This window comes from Xenopus tropicalis, chromosome 6, assembly GCF_000004195.4.
Source record: "Xenopus tropicalis strain Nigerian chromosome 6, UCB_Xtro_10.0, whole genome shotgun sequence".
Taxonomy (NCBI): Eukaryota; Metazoa; Chordata; class Amphibia; order Anura; family Pipidae; genus Xenopus; species Xenopus tropicalis.
Genome location: NC_030682.2, coordinates 105,278,398 through 105,299,647, shown reverse-complemented (window position 1 = coordinate 105,299,647; position 21,250 = coordinate 105,278,398). Strand labels below are relative to the sequence as shown.

At 36.9% G+C, this 21,250-nt stretch overlaps 1 protein-coding gene across 1 annotated transcript in view; it reads left to right on the top strand.

Moving 5' to 3' along the window:
• Positions 1 to 21,250, top strand: part of ptprm (protein tyrosine phosphatase, receptor type M) — a 431,502-nt gene that overhangs the window by 272,317 nt on the left and 137,935 nt on the right. Inside the window, exon 14 of the mRNA XM_031903767.1 lies at positions 14,009 to 14,083. Within this exon, the coding sequence (XP_031759627.1) occupies positions 14,009 to 14,083 (75 nt within the window). The remainder of the gene's footprint in view (positions 1 to 14,008; positions 14,084 to 21,250) is intronic.

Here is a 21,250-nt window from a genome sequence, read left to right as displayed (position 1 = left end):
CTGATATAGATTATTTGTTCATATTGAACAAAAATTGTATGTAGGAGTATGCAAGAGTGTGCATTGATAAAAAAATAAATTAAATTACTTTATTAAACAAACACCCATTCAACTGTATCATTTCCGTCAGATTTAATATTTGCCTATTATAAGAAACAATACACTTCTAATTATGACTATATTCATTTTATTCTTGCAATTTCCACATGTTTGTGGTGATTTTGATGTATTTTATAAGGTGATGACATCATCATGATTTTCTGGGTGTGAAAAATTTAATCTTAAGGGCTCTGGCACACGGGGAGGTTAGTCACCTGCGATTTGTGGAAATCGCCTGCGCAGCGTGTGCCATCCCACCGGCGACTTACATTTTCGCCGGTGGGATGGTAGTTCGGGGAGATTAGTCGCCCGTGACAAGGGAGATTTGTTGCGGGCGACTAATCTCCCTGTGTGCCAGAGCCCTAAGTGTTGGTATTCCTTCTACAGTTACTGTTCAACTGTAACTCCCAGGTATTACATTACACAGAGCACATATGGGACACATAATTTAAGTCCCATGAGTGCTCTGTGTTCTACATGCTGATATATATATATATATATAATATAATTGTAGAAGTAACAATTTAGTTAACTTTCTGCTGCTCATAAATCACCGTCCAAACTGCGTAGAGAGAGAGAGAGAGGTCTTAATCGATTGAAATATTAATCAGTTTTGCGTACAATGGTCGCAGACGCAGTCTTTGCAGTTGAACAAGCTGCACTGAAAAGGTCATAGTAGTTTTTGTTTTGGTTTTGTTTCTTTTTTTTTAACTCTGTCTTATTTTATCTGTACTTATCTGTACAATACTGTACTTATTGTTACAGTATTGTACAACATTATTTCTTGTGAATTTTTACTTGAACACAGAAAGGGTTGTTTAATAATTATGTATTTTAACAATGGGAAAAGTAAATTGATATATGGATATACAGTATATGCATTTTTCTGACCACAAGACAAAAACACATATGTTAAAGAGATTGAGGCATGTTCAGTCTTATCAACTTTATTTAAATGTTTCTGTTAAATAAAGGCCAAAAGAGAATAACCAATTGATGGGCACAGCCATCTGGGGTTGACAACACATTAGTGTCTTGCATGAAACATTATAATAATTGCAATGGTAAAACAGAATTATAAAGCTAGCACAGAGCCATATGCTTTGTAGAATTTTCAACTGACCAGTCTTATATAGTGTTAATTTTGATAAATGGAGAGGATCATATTTCCTTGGTGACAAATGGGGGGGGGGGGGTGGATGTTGTCTGAGGAGCAAAATGTTTCGCCAGGCTTTTCCACAAAAAAAAAATTGTGATAGACTTCAATGATTGCAAAAAAAAGTCATGCAGAATAGAAAAAGTCGCCCCGAAAAAAAAACCATTGACTTCAATACATTTCAAAAATTTCTGCCATTTCACATATTTTCTGGCAAAGCAAAACATCGCAACTGAGGAGGGAACAATGAACTCTTGTATACTGGTGTTACCCAGTAGGGCTTGACTATCTTACCAGGATGTGTACTAGAAAACTTGTGGGGTTAGGTGTTTACTCCAGGTACGTTGTCAGGGTTTCTTTTGTCATGACTTTTTATTTATTCTTTATTCTTAAATCAGAGGATAGTTCCATAACCAATTAGGCAGAGTGTTTTTTGGGACACATACTTTAAGGGTGAAGACACACTGGGCTACTAGTAGCAGCTATTTTTTCAAGGCTACTAAACTCCAGAAAATACCCTGCCATAGACAATACTGAGAAATGCCTCTGCTAAAACACACATAAAGACAATTATCAGTAAATGATCAGCATTGTCTTTTTTAGTAGCCATGACAAGTAGCTGCTACTAGTAGCTCCATGTGTCTTCACCCTTAAGCATTAGATTTAGGGCTCTGGCACACGGGGGAGATTATTCGCCCGTGACAAAACTCCCTGTTCGCAGGCGACTAATCTCCCCGAGTTGCCTTCCCCCCGCCATCCCGCCGGCGAACATGTAAGTCGCCGGCGGGATGGCACACGCAGCGGGGCGATTTCAGGAAATCACCGAAAAAGACTTGCGAGTCTTTTTCGGCGATTTGCGTGAAATCGCGCCGCCGCGTCTGCCATCCCGCCGGCAACTTATATGTTCGCCGGTGGGATGGCAGGGGGAAGGCAACTCGGGGAGATTAGTCGCCCGCGAACAGGGAGTTTTGCCGCGGGCGACTAATCTCCCCGTGTGCCAGAGCCCTTAGGCATTTTTATGAATCTCCCCAAAAGCCAAAAAGACAGACTGACTTTACTATCCACAGAAGAAGAAATACCACTCCCCTTGGCATGCAAAAGAGATCTGGTACAACTGAGATATTTGTGATTATTCCACTTACAGATTAAGGAAAAATGTCAGAATACAGAGTTCATCTTTGGCAAGGATATATATATAAGGATATATATATATAAGGATATCTATGAGGATAGATATATATACTATCCCACAATCTATAATAGAAAGAGCTCAATTACTGGGAAAGAGGGTGCGCCATCTTTATAAATGGGTAATGAATTTTCTGCACCAAATTTAGTGGTGGCAAACACATATCTTACATGTTTGCCACTCATTAACTATACATTAAAGCTCATTAAAGCTATGCATTAGCTTTAATCTAGATGTGACTAATTAGTGCAGAGTTGTGCTTCTGTAAAATATCGAAATATAACTGTCTTTGTCATTTGTTTCAGTGTTTATCAGGTCATTGTTGAAGAAGAACGACCTCGAAGAACCAAAAAGACGACAGAAATGCTAAAGTGTTATCCAGTTCCCATCCACTATCAGAACTCTTCGCTGCTGAACTCCCAATACTATTTTGCTGCTGAATTCCCACCCAGCAGCCTGTTGTCCTCCCTGTTATTCACAATCGGTGATAATAAAACCTACAACGGCTACTGGAACACTCCGCTTCTTCCGCACAAAAGCTACAGTATTTATTACCAAGCAGCTAGCAGAGCAAATGGGGTAAGACTTCGAACAGGTGTTGCTTTTGTCAGTTCCAGACACCAGTGAGTAAAGTTAAATGATGTGCTCTGCTGGGCACCTTGTATGTGTTAGTTTGCTTGCAGGATAATAAGCAAAGGTTGAAATTAGCAGACTTTGTCACCTACTGAGCTTGTGAATTGGTGTTATTTTCCTACAGAAACAATCTAACCAAGACACAGGGGGAGTCAGATGATGAGATTGTAGTTTCTTTTCTGCTCATTTAATTAGAACATGTTCAGAGAGTCTAGTTTTCTACATTTTTTCTAACTTTTCCTAAAGTTTATACATACTATCTAAATAGGCTTTTTTCATTTCCCAAGTACAGGTATGGGATCTGTTATCCAAAAACCCTCCAAATTACAGGATGGCCATCTCCCATAGACTCCATTTTAATCATATATTTTTTTTACATTGATTTCCTTTTTTTTCTGTAATAATAAAACAGTGGCTTGTATTTGTCTTTATTGGAGGCAAAACAATCCTATTGGGTTTATGTAATGATCCACTGGAGGACCAGTAATCCGGAAGTCCCCAGGTCCCATACATTCTGGATAACAGGTCCCATACCTGTATTTATTATAATACATGAAATTCTGAGCTGCAGACTGGTATAAGCAATTCATGCACTCTTTATTTTGCACTGATTTAGAGATTATGAATCTTACTGATGTGGCTACAAATCCACTGAAATTGGCTGTGATTCCCCGCTGAATCCGACAGAAGTCAGTGAATGGAATTGATTTGTCCTTTGAGTGGCTAACGTAAATCTTACAATCTCAATGGGACAACATTTAAATAATCATGCAACATTATAAAGAAAAATGTTGTTCATTACATCTAGCATATACACCTACAGTATCTCTTACCTTAATTTACCTTTTTACTTCTTGTCCACATTTAATCAGAGATAATTACAAAATTCACAGGACATCGAGCAAATGGAGTTTAGCAGCAGCTAACTCATTCCTGCGTTTCTCAGACGCACTACAGATCCTGATAAGGTATGGCTGTTTGCTGACAGCTTGGAAATGTTTCTGCCAGATTCCATAATGGCCCTTACTGCGCAGCATACTGAGAATGAAGGATTCTGAAACCCCATTGATTTAGGTTTACTTCACTTCTCTGACATGGTATTTTGCATTGTAATTCACTCATTGATTTAAAAAAAAGTTTTCAAGGTCAGCCTGTTTCATCATTGTCTTCAAGAATGAAGCAGCTGAAACAACTGAATTTAGGCCATTGGAGCTGTATATAGAGGGAACGCTGGTTTTATTTTGACTTATGTACATTTATTTTACCATAAAAATGTACCAGCTGACAGTAAAAGGCATAATCACTCTTAAGGGCAGATTTCCTATTATTTAAAAATATACTTATATATACTAATATATACTTATAGAAGCTAGAATTTTCCACATACAGTATATCATCACTTTACTAATTGTAGGGAACAATTTTCTGACAGCTAGGAAAATATTTGATGTACTTAATAGTGATGAGCAAATGTTTTGGCAGGCATGGATTCACAGCGAATTTACGCATTTCGCCATTGACAAATTGTTTTGCGAAACTTCAGCAAAAATTCACTGTGGGAAAATTTGACATGTGGCAAAACAATGTTGCAGCTGAGACAAATTGGGCGTGGTCACGGGAAAATAGGCACAGTCGCGTCAAAACAGTTGTGGTCGCTCAAAAATAGGTGCTCTGCATCAAAATAGGCGCACGTAACAATGTGCGCGGTTGTGTAAAAAAAGTTGCGGTTTGCAAATCTTTCACCATTTTGCAAATTTCTTTGTAGTTTTGCTAATTTTTCAACAAAGCGAATAGGGACAGATTTGCTCATCATTAGTTCTTAGATGTGTTTGTTGTGTGTTAGAGCTCTGTGGCAGCACTGAACTCGAACACCCCTCCAAATTGTTAATCCTCAAATTGCAAGGGGGAAGCAATGATTCAAGCACAAGTTTCTGTAATAAACGTTTAGTGTGGGTTTTTTTGTTCCAAGACATTGTTACCACTTGGCATTTGCAAAAGATAAACAGCCCCTTTGTTTTTCAGTAGCTTATATTTCTACATTAAAAATTTGAATTAATTAAATTTCTTATATGTTTTAACCATTATTTATAAATATCAATATTTCTTACTGGAGTACTGCATTCTTCAGATACATTTTCTGCCAAAATCTTATGAAAATATTCTTACTACAAACGCTTCAGATGAAACCATCCTCTCATTAATCATATCACCCCCTTCAGATAAGCAACTGGACTTAGATTGCCTCTGTAGACTTGAGCTGGCAGTACACACACAGATAAAATCCTGGGAAATTGAATTTTGTTTGATTTTCTGTATGTGTATAGCAGCCTACTAATTCCAACTAATATTTATGTACTATGGATATCGGTTTGTCTTGGGTCGGGCAGGTTGGAAAATTTCATCTGCAGATGCACCATGTCTGTATGGTGCTTTGAAACATGAAAATAGTACAGGTATGGGACCTGTTATCCAGAATGCGTGGGACCTGGGGTTTTCCAAATAAGGGGTCTTTCCATAATTTGGATCCCCATAGCATTATTTAATAACAAATCATGTAAACATTAATTAAACCCAATAGGATTGTTTTACCGTCAGGATTAAAAAGTATTAATTCGTTGGTACAAGGTATGGTCTTTGAGAGATGGCCTTCCTGTAATATGAAACTGTCTAAATAACTGATCTCATACCTGGAACCTCGCTTCCTACTGTTCCAAACCTTCAGACAAATAATTGATAACTGTCAATTAATTGATAGCTACACACAACTATATGCAATTCAGAGTTGCATTCTAGAATATTAAGCCATGCCACAGTAGCCTCAAATGTAAACTTTATTATTATTATTACAAAATGCAAAAATGTTGCCATTAATGTGGATTTACTCTTCTCTGAAGTACAAGGCACTGTTTTATTATTACAGAGAATAAGCGCTAAATGCTCATTTAAATAGTACTATGGTAAATCGTCAGCTTTAGGACCTCATTGAATGATGGAGCCTATACCTGAATTTCCAAAAAATGTATAGACATTCTTTAGCATTAAATTGTACATGTTAGAAGTTATAGCAGCATATAATGGATTGTTAATAACTGAACTTATTTTCTCTCTCTCTGTGCCAGGAAACCAAGATAGACTGTGTCAGGATAGCCACGAAAGGTATGCAAAAAACAACTGTTAATTTTGAGTATTTTACATTCATTTCCTACACATATTGTTTATGCACTTGTCCTTTATTTTTAATAAATTAATATACAAAGTGCTTTTTTGCAAGTGTAAAGAGGCCAGAACTCTCAGTGTGAGCCCTCATTTAATGCATTTGTCAGCATGATGTCCCATAAAGGAGAGCTCTTGCTTCAAATCCAACCACATTTCCTTTATAGATCTGATTTGTTGGGCGGATATAAAGATGCAGGCTCTGTGGTCAACATTTTATCTCATGGCAAAATGTGTTTTTAGATTGCTTTTCTTACTTTTAAATAGGGAGCTTTCTAAACATTCATTGCTGATACTTATAAATCAGAGTTCAGACAAAAATGTAGCATATACAACTTAGCATTGTGCTATTTGTTTCTATTTGTCGTACTATACATTGCTGTGTTGATTGAATTAAGGGCTTATAAACTTATTCTATTTACTCTGATTCATAAATTCCCATTAAAGCATTTTTTTAAAGAAATATAGGATAATCCCAGTCAATACACATAACAAGGTCTTGTGTATTTTAATACCCAATAAGCAATTAGTTTACAGGCATTTCATAATATTTTATTGATAACAGTTTTTATAGCAATGTAGTAGCACATCTCTTAAGCTAATTTCTCTGCATTTCTAGCAGGGGTAATCCATCTTGACAAGGGAATTGTGTTTGAAGTTTACTTTTCCTTATGAAGCATACTTTACTTTTTGTTTTGGGGATTCACATCAAAGCTCCCTTCTGTGCTTAGCTTTTGACCTGCTATGTCCAAGTCTATTACATCTCAAATCATTGGAAATGTGCACAACATAAGGAATGATGTAGCCGACCTCTTCACAACTGCTATAGCGTATCCTTGCTTTGTGTGCAGTTTAAAAAGGAATTATCTGTGTGCTACATGATAGAGATAGAAGATTAACAGTGAATTCTCAGTTCACAGATAAAAAGAGATGCCCAATGGAATGTGTATAGAACATAAGGTTATAAATGAGGCAATGGGGAGACACAATTTTAAGGAAATCCAGAACATCTGAGAGCAGATTATCCAAGAATTTAGGCAGGGTTGATCCAGTATGTTACAGTCGCTGAAATACAACTTAATAACCAGTGACTTGTGCAGATTTAGGTTATTAATATTTACTAAGCAGGCTGCTGATCCCTGAGGCAGATGCTACACGTCACAGATACCAAATTGCAAACAACACTCGGACCAATTGACATGGGAGAAAGATTGGCAAGACTTAGCAAGGAAATCTGCCAATACCTAATGCATGTATGTATATAAATAATTTTTTATATATATATATATATATATACAAATTTGTTTTTATAGGCACAGCTAATTATAAAAATGTAGTTGAAATTGAATGTTACATTTAGAAAAAAAAGTACACCATTTAGGTCTTTTAATGAGTTCCAGGAGAGCACCTACTGTATTAGTTATATCCTCTACCTAAGTGGGTAGTGGAATTTTTCTAGCAGGGATTGGCTGTTTGGGTCATGTGACACCATCCCCTCCTCATGAGATGCTTTTCCTGCAGGTCTTCTATGATCTGTGTGAGAGTGGGAAGACTCAGGCTCTCCAGTAGCATCCATCCTCACAGATGGTTAACTCCATACAAACCCTACACACTGAACAACGTAAAATAAAAAGTCCGTATTTAAAATAATTTTGATATAAACAAATCCTTTTTAGGAAGAATCCATTTTTGTAGCAATATGTGCCATTGGATTATACCAAACTAAAATGCTACATGCAGAGCCAAGGGCTAACATACATGTTAGGTTTCATCAATCAATGAATGGGTGAGGCGTGCATTTCTTCCTGTTATAGTTAGAATTTTATTATTCTCATTCAAATATATTTTTTATTTTTTTCTTATAACTTTATATTCTATCATATGGCTGTCTATTAGACAGACATAAGTTTTTCTCATTACATAATACAATTTGTTCTCATATGAAGTCACATGCGGGGAAATTAGAAAAAAGGGCAAACCTGTGACAGGATGCATAACTGTTGCGTGCCTTTGCTCTGCAGGGTGCCTTTTGATTGCACAAGTAATATCATAATGATAATAATAATATCTAATGAGCCAAAGTATGCAACTATAAACTGACTATTTAGGTTTTTCATATTTCTAGACAGATTTTTTTATTATTCTAGTGTATTATATTCAAGGGAACTATATAGTAAACCTCCTCACACTGAAATAAATTTGTTGGATGCTTCTTAACAATATTATTATCCCACTTAACTGGGATGGGAAATCTACAATATAATTTAGCTTTCTAGACAAAAAGTTGCTGAAGAGCACACCAAGTGCTTCACTTTATATTAGTACAATGGCAAGCTGTTGAGGGGAAAATTAAATGAAAAAATAATACAGGGGTTTATATAATAAAATAGAATAAACAAGGGCAGTGTCAGGGACACTGAGGTGTAGGGAGTGGACACTAGCACAATTCCGGAGACTTCTGGAGTCTTTCTTGCATTTACATTTTGCATGAAAGTCTCCCATTTGGTCTTGAACTATGTAGAAAGCACAAAGTGAATCTTGGGGGCATGTAGTAATGTAAGTCTAATTGCACCAAACATCCATGCACATATAAACAATATGCCATGTACAGTATGCAGTTATTCTCATAATGTCTGGCATAAGCTGGACTTGGTTTCATTACAGCTGCTCAGTGTTTGCCTATGCTGCAGTGTAATGATGTAATGATGATGGGCACATGCTTTAAATACAAGTCATATAAATTGTGCTCCATCTGTTTTTTTATAGATGTATTGTAAAGGTGGGAGGTTGTTAGTTTTGGAGCCAGGACGGAAAAAAGAGGGGATTTTCCTGATAAAATTTGAACATGCTTGAAAGCATGCAGGGAGCTTGCCACTGTCTAAATAATTCATCATTAAACATCTTAAAGACACTTGCAGTATATGGCATTTTGTAAAATGACTAGAGCACCACTATACCAAAAACATTTAGATGGCTTCCATCCAGACAATAGATACTTAATTTGCCAGTGGTGAATGATGTGGAGAAGATGTATTATTTTATTGAGCCTTCCGAGAGTTTCATCAAATGGCTTCACTACTAAAATAACAGTAGAATGATAACAGGGGGGAAAGTTAAAGAACCCAGAGGGTGCCATAGGCAGCAAATTGTGAAATTCCATGTGAGTTACAATGACATCTCATCCTTGGTTATGTTTGTTTGACTTGGCACAGCTGGTAAATGGAAGAGGAAAGGAAAACGCAAAGTAACTGACCTAATTTTTCAGTGAAACACGCACCTTGTATGCATATTGAGCTGAAGATCAAGCATGCCTCCTAAATAAACTGACTTCTAGCAATTCATTTGAGTGAGAGTTCATATAGGCAGAGGATGAAGCTTACTGAGGTGTGTTGTTTGACCACAGTTCACTTGATGACAAATGCCCTTAGTTTGTGGTTTATGAGCAACTGCTTCTCGGAAAAAGTCACAATGATATACATGTCCCCGAGCAAAGTTTTCTGACATGTGACTAACCATTCCCAAGTCATAGCTACATAGTAGATAGGGTTGAAAATAGACAAATGCCCATCAAGTGAAGCCTGCCTAACTGCTAGGTGATCCAGATTCCACCCCACCTGATAACTGAGCTCCATAATTAGTTGTTCCCCTTCCTCAATTACATAGAGGCAAACATGAACAGTTGGAAATGGCTGTTCATCATCTTAGAATTTGAGCACTAACCTCATTACTGGAAGGGTTTTAACAATAATACAAAGTCAAGTTTACTTAGATTTCCTCTACAGTCTACTGGCAAACTTCGGAGAAAACAGGGTACAAAAGCATTTGGTTTTCCTTTCAAAGACTAACCAAGTCAATTAATCTCCCATTAGGGTGATCGATAGATTTGTTTTAAACCTAACCACAGTCTTATAAAAGCCTGGAGAAGATTATTAACATTTGGATGACATGGGGTTAATTGATATTTCTGCATTAAGTGGATTGAGTTTGCTGTAGCTGCTGCCTCTTTGCACTCATCGTTGTCATTGGTGAATACCCTTTGCATAGTAAGCGCAGGGAATCTCCAAGAAACTACAAACTTTATGGAGTGTTTATGAAGTGTAACTAAAGACGTAGGCTAGAAATGTTGTACATTATGTTTTGTGCTTCTGTACCAGCCCAAGGCAACCCCAGCCCTTTAGCAGGGAAGATCCGTGCCCCCAAATAGGCCCCAGTAGCCCCCTATCTTCTTTTCTGCTGATTCCCTGCACATGCTCTGTACTGCTATCACTTACTGAGCTTAGAGACCCACACACAATATACTGTGTATAGAAAATAAATGTCACAATATATGGCTGATTTGTAATTAATACAGATAATTACTACATGGTAACTCAGAAACCAGTGCAACTAGATTTAAAATGTAATACTCAGTCCTGTAGCATCAGTTTATATGACAGGCAAACCTCATTTTCTGTTTGTTATTTTGCAATCGCCCTTAAGCTTAGCTTCTCAATGGCCGCCCAGAGCACACTGAGCATGTGAGTGTCACTGACACTTTCCAAGATCAACATCTTGGCACATGGCAAGTTTGAAGTCTGGATCATTGCTGCTATTGAGATAATGAAACTTTAGGCTGGTAAGTTCAGTATGTTAAATATAGCATTTTTAGCCATTTTCATTTTGAGGGTTTAGTTCTCCTTTAAGGGAGCAATGATATAAACAGGAAAGAGAACAGAAATGTACTGCAAAACTGCTAAAAGTAATGACTGTAATAAATTTCTATATAGTATTTCTGTCCCTTCTGTCCCCTTTCAGAAAATCATTGCATTAATTACTTGTTTGTGATTATAATAGAAAAGTCCCTTTTGATAACTATCTAAATGTACTTGTTTGAATGTAGCGGCAGTATTGTTTGATCATTTCCATCTCATTTCAATCAATACAGTAATTTGCTTAATTTTAGCAATCAGCTAAAATCCACCTTAATATAAAAAAGGCCCCTTGTCATTGAAATAAATAGATAGCCTTCTTTCTTTTCTCTTTCTGGTGCTGTATGTGAGAGCGGATGGAAAGTGCTCTCCCTCAATCTGTTCCAGGCTGATGCAGTCATTCAGATGCTGTTCATAGCAGCACGATTGGTAGGATGGGCTTCCATTTGTGTTCCAGAAGCCCCAAGAGGCAACTTTGGGAATAGAACAGCGTAAACTGAATTAATTTGAAATGTATAATGTATTGCATAGATGAGATTAAAAAGTAACAGCAAGGCAAACGTTTATTGTGTCATAAAAGGCTTGTCCCAGAATACAAATCACAGCATTCAGATATCAAAGCTACATGTTTATTCCTACCCCCATTTACCCCTATCAAAATTGTTGCTTTTTGCCTGCCATAGACAAAACAATGGATCTCCCCTACCTGATCTGGACATAGAAACCCATGCCGTTGCTCAGACTTTGAGCATCATAAATATTTATATTAATGAAAAGCAAAATACCATTATGATATTTAGAGCACGTAGCGGTAACTCGAAGGCATCTAGTAGCATCACTTTATTTGAACATTGCAGAGGGATATTTCAAAATATTATGCAGCAGCAGTTTTGAGTTTAATTGTCTGCAGATGGTAGATGATCTATTTCCCTCGCTTGTTGCCACATTTCTAATAGCACCCAGGCTGTTCTATGTAAATGAGGAGTCTTTCTGGAGAAGTCTGTCCTTAATGTTCCTGTGCATCTTAACTGCATCGCTTCCCAGCTGTTATTTCTGACCTTTTTCATTATTTATATTTAAAGCAAACAAAGGGAGCTGCTATCACATGATTCTGGAGTTTAAAGGGAATTTAACCCTTTGCTTTGGGATTCTTAGGAGACCTGGTGGACAAATAAGTTTTTGTGTTTTCTGGACAGTTTATAAAAAAAAAAAAAAACTAAACTCTAGGGTGTAAACTATAGGGATAAGTCACAGCTTTGGTAGTTCAATAAATTCTACCTACAAGTTACCTTAAAATGGAAAAAGAAGGCTAAATTAGAAACTTGCAAATCTATACATTTGTTACCCACGATGCAGAGTTTCTTCCCCCAGAATTGTAGCTGAATAGCAGATACATGCTGTTAACAACGGAGGCACAAATTAGAATCCAGTTTGGCAAATTTTTTTGCACTTAAATGAGCACAGCATCAATAACAGCATTAATGTGTGATTCAATAGAGTCAGCACTTACTCCGCATGTCAAAAGTAGTGTGGTTTACTAAAAGTTGAATGAAATCATATAACATGACTGCACAGTCAATTAAATCTAATTGTCATTATAATTGTGTTATACAGTATGTGAATGTAATTTCTTTACAATATATATATATATATATATATATATATATATAGTGAGAGGGAGAGAGAACGTTTAAAGAAGAAATGATGCTATTTTATATAACCATGTGGGTGGTGGGCAGTAAGGTTATGCCTCCTAGCTTGTTCATTATTTTTAATTCAGTGCAAGGTGCAGAGAGCACAGGCACTGATCAGGACACACTTGCTTTTTGCATGCCCCTTAGTGCTCTTGTGCTTACATACAGGGCAATAATAACTGACCCCTAGTATAGGGAAGAAAGGGAATTGTAAGGTAAGATAATTGTAAGGTATTTTAAAACTAATGACCCTTTACATAGTTGGTTGGCCATATGTTTAGGATATCTATTTTGCAGTAAATACTCCTATAGCATAATTCTGTTGGGATTTCAACAGTATCTAGCAGCAGGCTCCATATTTTTTTCATCTTAGATAGTAATAGTAGTTGTATTGCTCTTTCTTTCCACAAATTATAAACAAACTTACCAACTTGTCTGTCTTTTCATCACTATGCTCTGTCATAACTTTGTTCCTTCTTTTTTGGTCGTATTTATTTGGAACCAGGCTCCATCCCACCAGCTAGGTCATGTCCTCATTATATATTTAGATAAAAATAATAAATCAAACTTTTTAAAAGTTATGCTCTCTAAGCAAATTGCTAGGGTCCATTTAAAAATATATTGTGCAATATAGCCACACATAAAAATTGCCATTTGCACTAATATTTCCTATCTGCCAATGGGTTAGTTGACTGAATGACTATTCAAAGGGATAGACCCATGCTCTACCTGGTTGCTTTAAGACCCCATAACATGCTATAGGGTTTATCAGCCAATATTAGTTTGGCCAAGAAACTATGGTGTTATGACACCAGAATGTAATCAAACATAGCAATCAGGAGCTCTACACATAATTTAGGCATCATTCAGTTCAATGGTTCAACTGGATGGCTTAATGGTCAAATGTATAGCCAACTTAATGCTGGTAGGAATACTTTGGAAGGAGATAAGAGGGAAAAATGATTGGTTTTGGGACAAAATTGAGAAAAAGCTTATGAATATGTTTGCATTTATATCTCAGATATTTGGTGTTCCTATAGGGTAATATAGTAGACTCAAAAATATTTGCTCCAATCTGCAGATCAATCCGTTATTAATATATACAGCATAATAAGCAAATTAAGGGTTACTGCTTCCAAATATATTATTTTATTCCCCCTTTCGTTGTCTTTCATATATAAGCAAGCATGAACGCTATACCTGTGCAATGATGGAATGGGTGGTGTTTTGCTTGAGATTGAGATGGTAAACTCTGACAGTCTTCTTGTCCGCCTTGCTTCAGTCTGGCTTTTCTTCTCCTCATGCATGCTGACCTGGACATCTTCCTTTGCCTTAGCTGCGATAATCGTGACTCAGCTTACAACACCATACATTCGCATCGCCCCTGCTGCAGGCGACGACCAACTAACAGGTCAGACATTCAACTACACACAAGTCATTCTCATTTCCTTCTGCTTCATTTCACTCTCATCATTCATCCTATCATTTACTAGTTTCTTGCTATGTGCGTGTGTCCTTTTTTTAACGTTTCCATTGCCTTTGTATTTTAAAAGATTAGTGCTGCAAAGTCATTCCATAGATATCAGTGTAACTCACTGCATGTACCCTTTGTGTAGTGTGGGGTGTTTGATTTTTTTAGCTGCTCTGCAAGATTTTTCTTTTTATTCTTATAGGTGAATGGTTGTCCCCTTGTTTCGATCTACTATTAATATTTATTTTGGATAGATGGGAAAACTTAATATAGTCTCTTCTAAATACTAACAAATTCACAGTTCATAAAATGATTAAATTTGATTATATGTAATCTTTACCAAGCAACACATAGTCCCCATATTACACACTACAAGATACTGTATGTACCTGCTGTCTAGAGTACCTATCTTTATAATTGGAATATCTATCAGTAGGAAAATAATTATTATATTTCTGAACTCTATCCACTGTGGTATCATTGTTTCAGTTGAATACAATATTTATGGTATATTGTTTATGGCAATGATAGGCAACTTATAGATTTGTTTTGCAGCTACAGTTTCTATCATAGTTTAATTCTTTATCCATCATGGATAATGAGACCAAAATCCAGAGGAATTCATGGATTGTGTGTTTGTGGTTTACTGTATTACTCGGTAGCCAGTGAAAACATAGAATCAAAGCAATTTATTCCTAAGAAATTGGGATCATAATTGTATCCAAATCAGTCTGCATTTCAAGCGTATTTCCATAGCAGAGCACACAGCACACAAGAAATACATTTCTTGTGAAAAACAATGTATTATCTGCCTTTTGCAGGCAACGTGTTTGGACAGTAACAAATGATTTGAGAGTCGGTCACTGTGCCTTCTTTATGGAACAATACTCTGATTCTGGCACTAAACAGTCTAGTTTTACAGTTACCAGGAACCAGCAGACAAGTTAATTGTTGAAATATTATTTACATGGTCATTGGAATTTAGTAATGAATCAGTAAAAGTGCAAACATTAGAAATATATACAGCAAAACAATAACAGGAGTTGGGAGATCATGCCTTTTCTCATAATGGTAGGGGTCCTCATGGTTCTACTGCTTTCACTTTCCCCCTAAGGACTGCTTCATGCTATATACAGTACTTCCTAGAGGTGTTTAATAGATACAGGTATAGGACCTGTTATCCAGAATGTTCGGGACCAAGGGTATTCTGGATAAGGGGTCTTTCCGTAATTTGGATCTCCATACCTTAAGTCTACTAAAAAATCAATAAAACATTAATTAAACCCAATAGAATTGGTTTGCCTCCAATAAGGATTAATTATATCTTAGTTGGGATCAATTACAAGGTACTGTTTTATTATTACAGAGAAAAAGGAAATTAGTTTTAAAATTCTGAATTATTTGATTAAAATGGAGTCTAAGGGAGACAGCTTTCCGTAATTCAGAGCTTTCTGGATAATGGGTTTCCGGATAAGGGATCCTATACCTGTACTATAGTACAATGGTTTAATTTTAGTAATGTTGACATTAGCTAGGAAATTTGGCACTGGGTTGCACAGACCTTTGAGGTAGGAGACTACACACATTTTATATAGATATCTACTGTATCTATACTGCATCTACCCAACCACTTTCTGCTATGTATACTTAATGTATTTTGTATTAGAGTGGTCCCAGGAAGTCCTTTAATTATCTTGTGATAATGTGACACTGTAATACAAGCCACAAGGTGTAATCTCCTGCTTTTACTGATAAATGTCTAACTGGGGCCAATAAGTACATTGCCATATCAATATAGAGTTATCTTCAGTGTAACCGACTCTGCTTGTCTATAAATATGTCTGGTCCCTCTTAGCTCCTGTCTCTTTGCTTGTTGGACATCATTGCCTATACTGGTTGTAGCTGGATGTTCTGCCCAAGTCCTACGCCTGTACACAAAATATGTTTTCCCTTCTGTTTTGGGTTACCATATATAAAACATTTAAGGGCTTATCTACTAAAGGAGTGGAAAGTACAAAATATTGGCACAATTTGACATATTGGTACCCACAACATTTTGTCTTCCCCATCATTAATTGTGCTCACCTTAGTCAGAAGCTAGATTTTTAAATACTGGAGGTGCAAATATTCATATTCAAAAGCTACTGCTGTCGAGATTGTAGACTCTGCGTAGAAAAACAGCAGGAGAGAGGAGAGCAATGTGGCTGCTGAGGATGGGAGGACTAATTACAGTATCTTATTATCTTTAAAAGGACTGCAAATTCATAGACTTTATTTAAAAAAAGCATTATAATTTCTTATTAAACACAAATTTAGAATTTGATTTCATGATAGTTCCCCCTGAAAGGAAACACATTGACAGCCAGCAAATGAATGATCTCAGTAGTGTTGCCACCTTAAAGATGTGCTGTTGTGTTGATTGCACTTTGAAGATGACAACCTTTTGTTGTGTCTATTTGTGGTTGTATTTTTGATCAAAAATGTAGAGGGATTTGTATTGTGATTCCTAATTGTACTTGCCCAGAATCTCTCTTCATTCTGTTCTACACATTCCATATATGCTTTCCTGCTCCTTTTCGCCATGTTATTTCCACACTCTCATATTTTGACCAGTCTGATCTATTCCCTCACCGCAGTTCTATCAGACCCATTTTTCACAATCTACTCCAACTTCTCTGCATCGGTGTATCCTATTCCTACCTATTTTACTTTATCTATCTCACTATTCTCTATTGTGCATGTAGGGCAGGGGGCTCAAACTCAATTTACCTGGGGGCCGCAGGAGGCAAAGTCAGGATGAGGCTGGGCCGCATAAGGGATTTCACAAAAAATTGGCTTTCAAGGGATAATGCAAGGCACGGCGGGCGGGAGCTGCTGATTGCGGAAATGACGTTATGCCATCATAACAGTTATTATGGGAAGACGTTCTGTGTGCACAATTAGCTGCTAAGGAGCAAATTGTGCACACAGAGCGTCTTCCCATAATAACTGTTATGATGGCATAACGTCATTTCCGCAATCAGCAGCTCCCACCCGCCGTGCCTTGCATTATCCCTTGAATCGCAATAAAAATCGTGATCCATTCATTGCTTTTGAAAAGGCGTTGGTGCGGGCCAAAAAATACTGTACCGAGGGCCGCAAATGGCCCGCGGGCCGCGAGTTTGAGACCCCTGATGTAGGGGGTTATGTAATAAAAGACACTAAGTTTGCTCTGGAGCAGCAAACCATAGCAACCAATCAGCAGGTACCATTTACTGATCACCTGTTTAAAAGCAAACATCTTATTGGTTGCTATGGGTTACTGTTACTAGGCCAACTTTGTGCCTTTTATTACATATGTATATACTTACCAATTTATCAACATATTTTTATTGGACTGCCAAACATATTGCCATTATTCTATCTACCATTTGCACTAGATTTTACGTACCTTTTAATAAAAGTGAGATACATACACAAATAATATACCTAGAAGTAAGAGATGTGGCCTAAAAATAGTTGTCCAAGTCCATACTATTGCAGTTTATAGTAGCTAGAGTCTATCTCTCTTAACTGAAATAGCTGAGGACTACATAATAAGTGGGTGGGGTGTGTCCCACAGCTAAACATTTGTGGTTACTCTACTACAGCTATGGAGATGGATTTACCTGCATCAGGATACATATATTTTGACACAGCTAATAATGGCACAAGTTTACTGATTTTCCTGAGTTTCCTTTTGAGAAAATTATTATTAAAGGGTCTGTACACCCCTTTGTTCAACATGAGCTCAGTGAATAGTATTTGTACGGAACATAAGCATAATAGTTTTGTTAGGTAGATATTAAATAACCAGAGTACAGATAATCCCCCACACAATGAACTCCTGCTAACAAAACAATAGCAACAAAGGGTGAAGGGCTTGGTTGTTTACTGGTAATCTAATTAACTACCACACACAGGCTAAATATAAAGTAGCTTCAGTCTAAACATGTTGGCCCTGTTTATTTGAAGGGGAGTTGTACTGAATTTTTAAAGGAATAATTAGATATAATTATAACAGATTGATCATGGGCATATTTTCGAATCATTTTTATTGCAGAAACTGTTCGCTGTCTATTCTAATTCAGCTACCTGGCTGCTGATTTCTAAATTTCCCATATTCTTATATTTCTCTGTTACTTTCCTACCTGCTCCTGATCTCCCTGTCCTAGTTAAACACTGACTCCTCATACTGTTCTAATATAAAATAACAGCATCCTGCATTCCCCATGATAAGTAAAGCTGCCTTCCTATGATAAACGAAAGCCATATCAGAAAGCTTTACATGGTCTTTTTCTTAGCCAATTCTTCCTAAGAGAATTTTGCCCCTTATCTCCCGAGTCCAGAATGATCTTTAATTTTTTTGTGTGGTAGCACTGTTGTCATTTGTACTTTATGCAGTGTGATTATTGCCTAAAGCCTCTTGGATATTTCCTCAGGGCTAAACAATTACATTTTTAAATCACAACATTCCAGCAGTAAAGGGGGTTAAAAAAACGACATAAAGATTTTAGAATGAAAAAGAAAGTGTTTCTTATCAACAAAACTCAGGAAGAAGACAGTAAATACAGATTATAGCTTTGAACTGTGCTAAGAGGTGTTGTATTGGAACTGTAATATAGTTGCTGGATCAGAATAGCATGCTTTCCATAATAAGTACAGTAACACATCATACAGAGTTACTCTATAGGTGCATTTTGAGTCTTCTTATTTTTTTAGCTGTGGGACAGATGGGTTTTATTACAGACAATCAAGTATGTTTTTCATAACATGAAGGTGACTTCTACAAAATGCTGCTTACTGTCTTATTGCAAACAAATACCAGCCATGTACAGATAGGAAAAAATTTCCTCTTTTGTTGTTTGAAAGGGGAATTCCCGCTCTCAATCCAAAATTTGTTAAAGGAACAGTAACACCAAAAAATGAAAAAAATGAAAGAGCTTTAAAGTAATAAAAATATAATGCACTGTTGCCCTGCACTGGTAAAACTGGTGTGTTTGCTACAGTAACACTACTATAATTTATATAATAAGCTGCTGTGTAGCCCTGGGGGCAGCCATTCAAGCTGGAAAAAAGGAGAAAATGCACAGGTTACATAGCAGATTGTGTTTTATCTGTTATCTGCTATGTGCCTGTGCCTTTTCTCCTTTGAATGGCTGCCTCCATGTCTACACAGAAGCTTATTTATATAAATTATAGTAGACTTTCTGAAGCAAACACACAACTTTTACCAGTGCAGGGCAACAGTACATTATATTTTAGTTACTTTTATCCACTTTCATTTTTTGGTGTTACTGTTCCTTTAAAGAGACCCATACAACACAGAAACCCTTAACATACCTATCACTGTAATCTGTTACTTGTAAATAAATACCTTTTTTATATGCTGAAATCCAGCTGCAAAACAGTTCTCTTTGGGCATCATTTGAATTCCCGCCGGCAGGGGAGGAGGGACTAAAACATTGATGTTACAAAGTGTGACAACGTCTCCCAGGTTACAGACAGCATGCAGGAACTACATAACTCAATACATTGTACTGTAATGTTCCTTTCCTTATTGACATAACTTGTGCAGGGAATTGTGGGATTTGGAGGATGCAGGCTGAAGGCAGGCTGAGGAGAGTCAACTACTGTTGCATTTTTTTTTAGTCTGAATGTAGTCAGCCAGATCAGCAGGAGAACAGGGGGCCAGGCTTAGGTAACTCTTCCAGACTATATTATAACATTTAGAATCATGAAAAGGCTGCAGATTTTTAATTGATGTATAATGCAAACCTGCTTTAAATTATGTTTACTTTTCAAAAAGCTTAAGTTGTGTTTGGGTGGAGTTTCCCTTTAACCATAGAATTATCTAATAGCTGCAAAGCATTTCATTGCCATATCAAAAATTCTTCTAAATAAGTCATCTAAATAAGCTTGCTCGCAAACAACAGTTTTCTGTTAAAGGTGTGTTTCCTTGAAACATGCATTGTTCCCTAGCCTTGGAATACATGCTTCACCTAAAAGATTCTGAAGGACTTGATCGAACTGCAAAAGAGTAGAGATTGGAAGAGACTGGGATGGAGAAGGAGTAGACACATAAATAACATCAGCTAGGTAATGACAAGCCTGAGTTTTGGTGGAAATGAGAGAAGTAGGCCTAAATAGAAGCGGGAGGGCTGGGATAAGGATCTTAATGAATGGGATGGAACATGACAAATATCTACTGCAGTGATGAGCGTAATGTTTCGGCAGGCATGGATTCACACACATCATAACACACGTTAAAAAAATTGTTGCGCACATCATTTTCTTGATGCATCAAAATAATGTTGTCATTTTACGCATTTTGCTCATTTTTTGCTGTTGCACAAATCTTTTCACAGTTTCGTGGACTTAGGTGAAGAAAAATGAGATTCTCTCATCACTATTTACAAGTGCAGATGTAATTGCATGATCATTTTAAGGCACGGGATATCTTTCCTAGAATACCTCTATGTCACTGGAGAACAAATCAAGTGCAATTTGGGCTTCTTTTCCTTGATATTATTTATGTTACCACAAAGCCATAAGGTTTTTTGCATGGTTTAAGAGTTGTGTTGTTGGCTCTCAGTACCTTGTCTCCCATATAAACATCCCCACTCATTGCAAACCATCTTCATTACTGCTACCCTCATTATCTTACCTGTTTCTAAACCACTGGAAGTCTCTCTCCAGGCTCAGCTCAAGGCAACCTATTTTACATCCAGTTTGCCACAAAAGCTGTAGCACATATAACACCATTTTCTGCTTCTGGAATGCTTTACCTTCATTTATGTGACAAGTTCTCAAATCTCCTTAGACATTTCTAGTGAAGGCTCTTCATTAGTCTACCTCTGCTACAGCACACCCCTGGCTTGCATTGTTCTCTATCCCATTTCATTCGTACCTGTCACCTCTTTATCATAGGGGTTGTTCACCTTTAAATTAACTTTTCTTATAACATAGACATTCATTTTCATTTATTTTTTGTGTTTTTTCAGTTTTAGTATTTAGCTTTTTGTTCAACTCTTCAGCTTGGAATTTCAGCAGCTGTTTGATAGCTAGGGTCTTATTTACTGTAGCAGT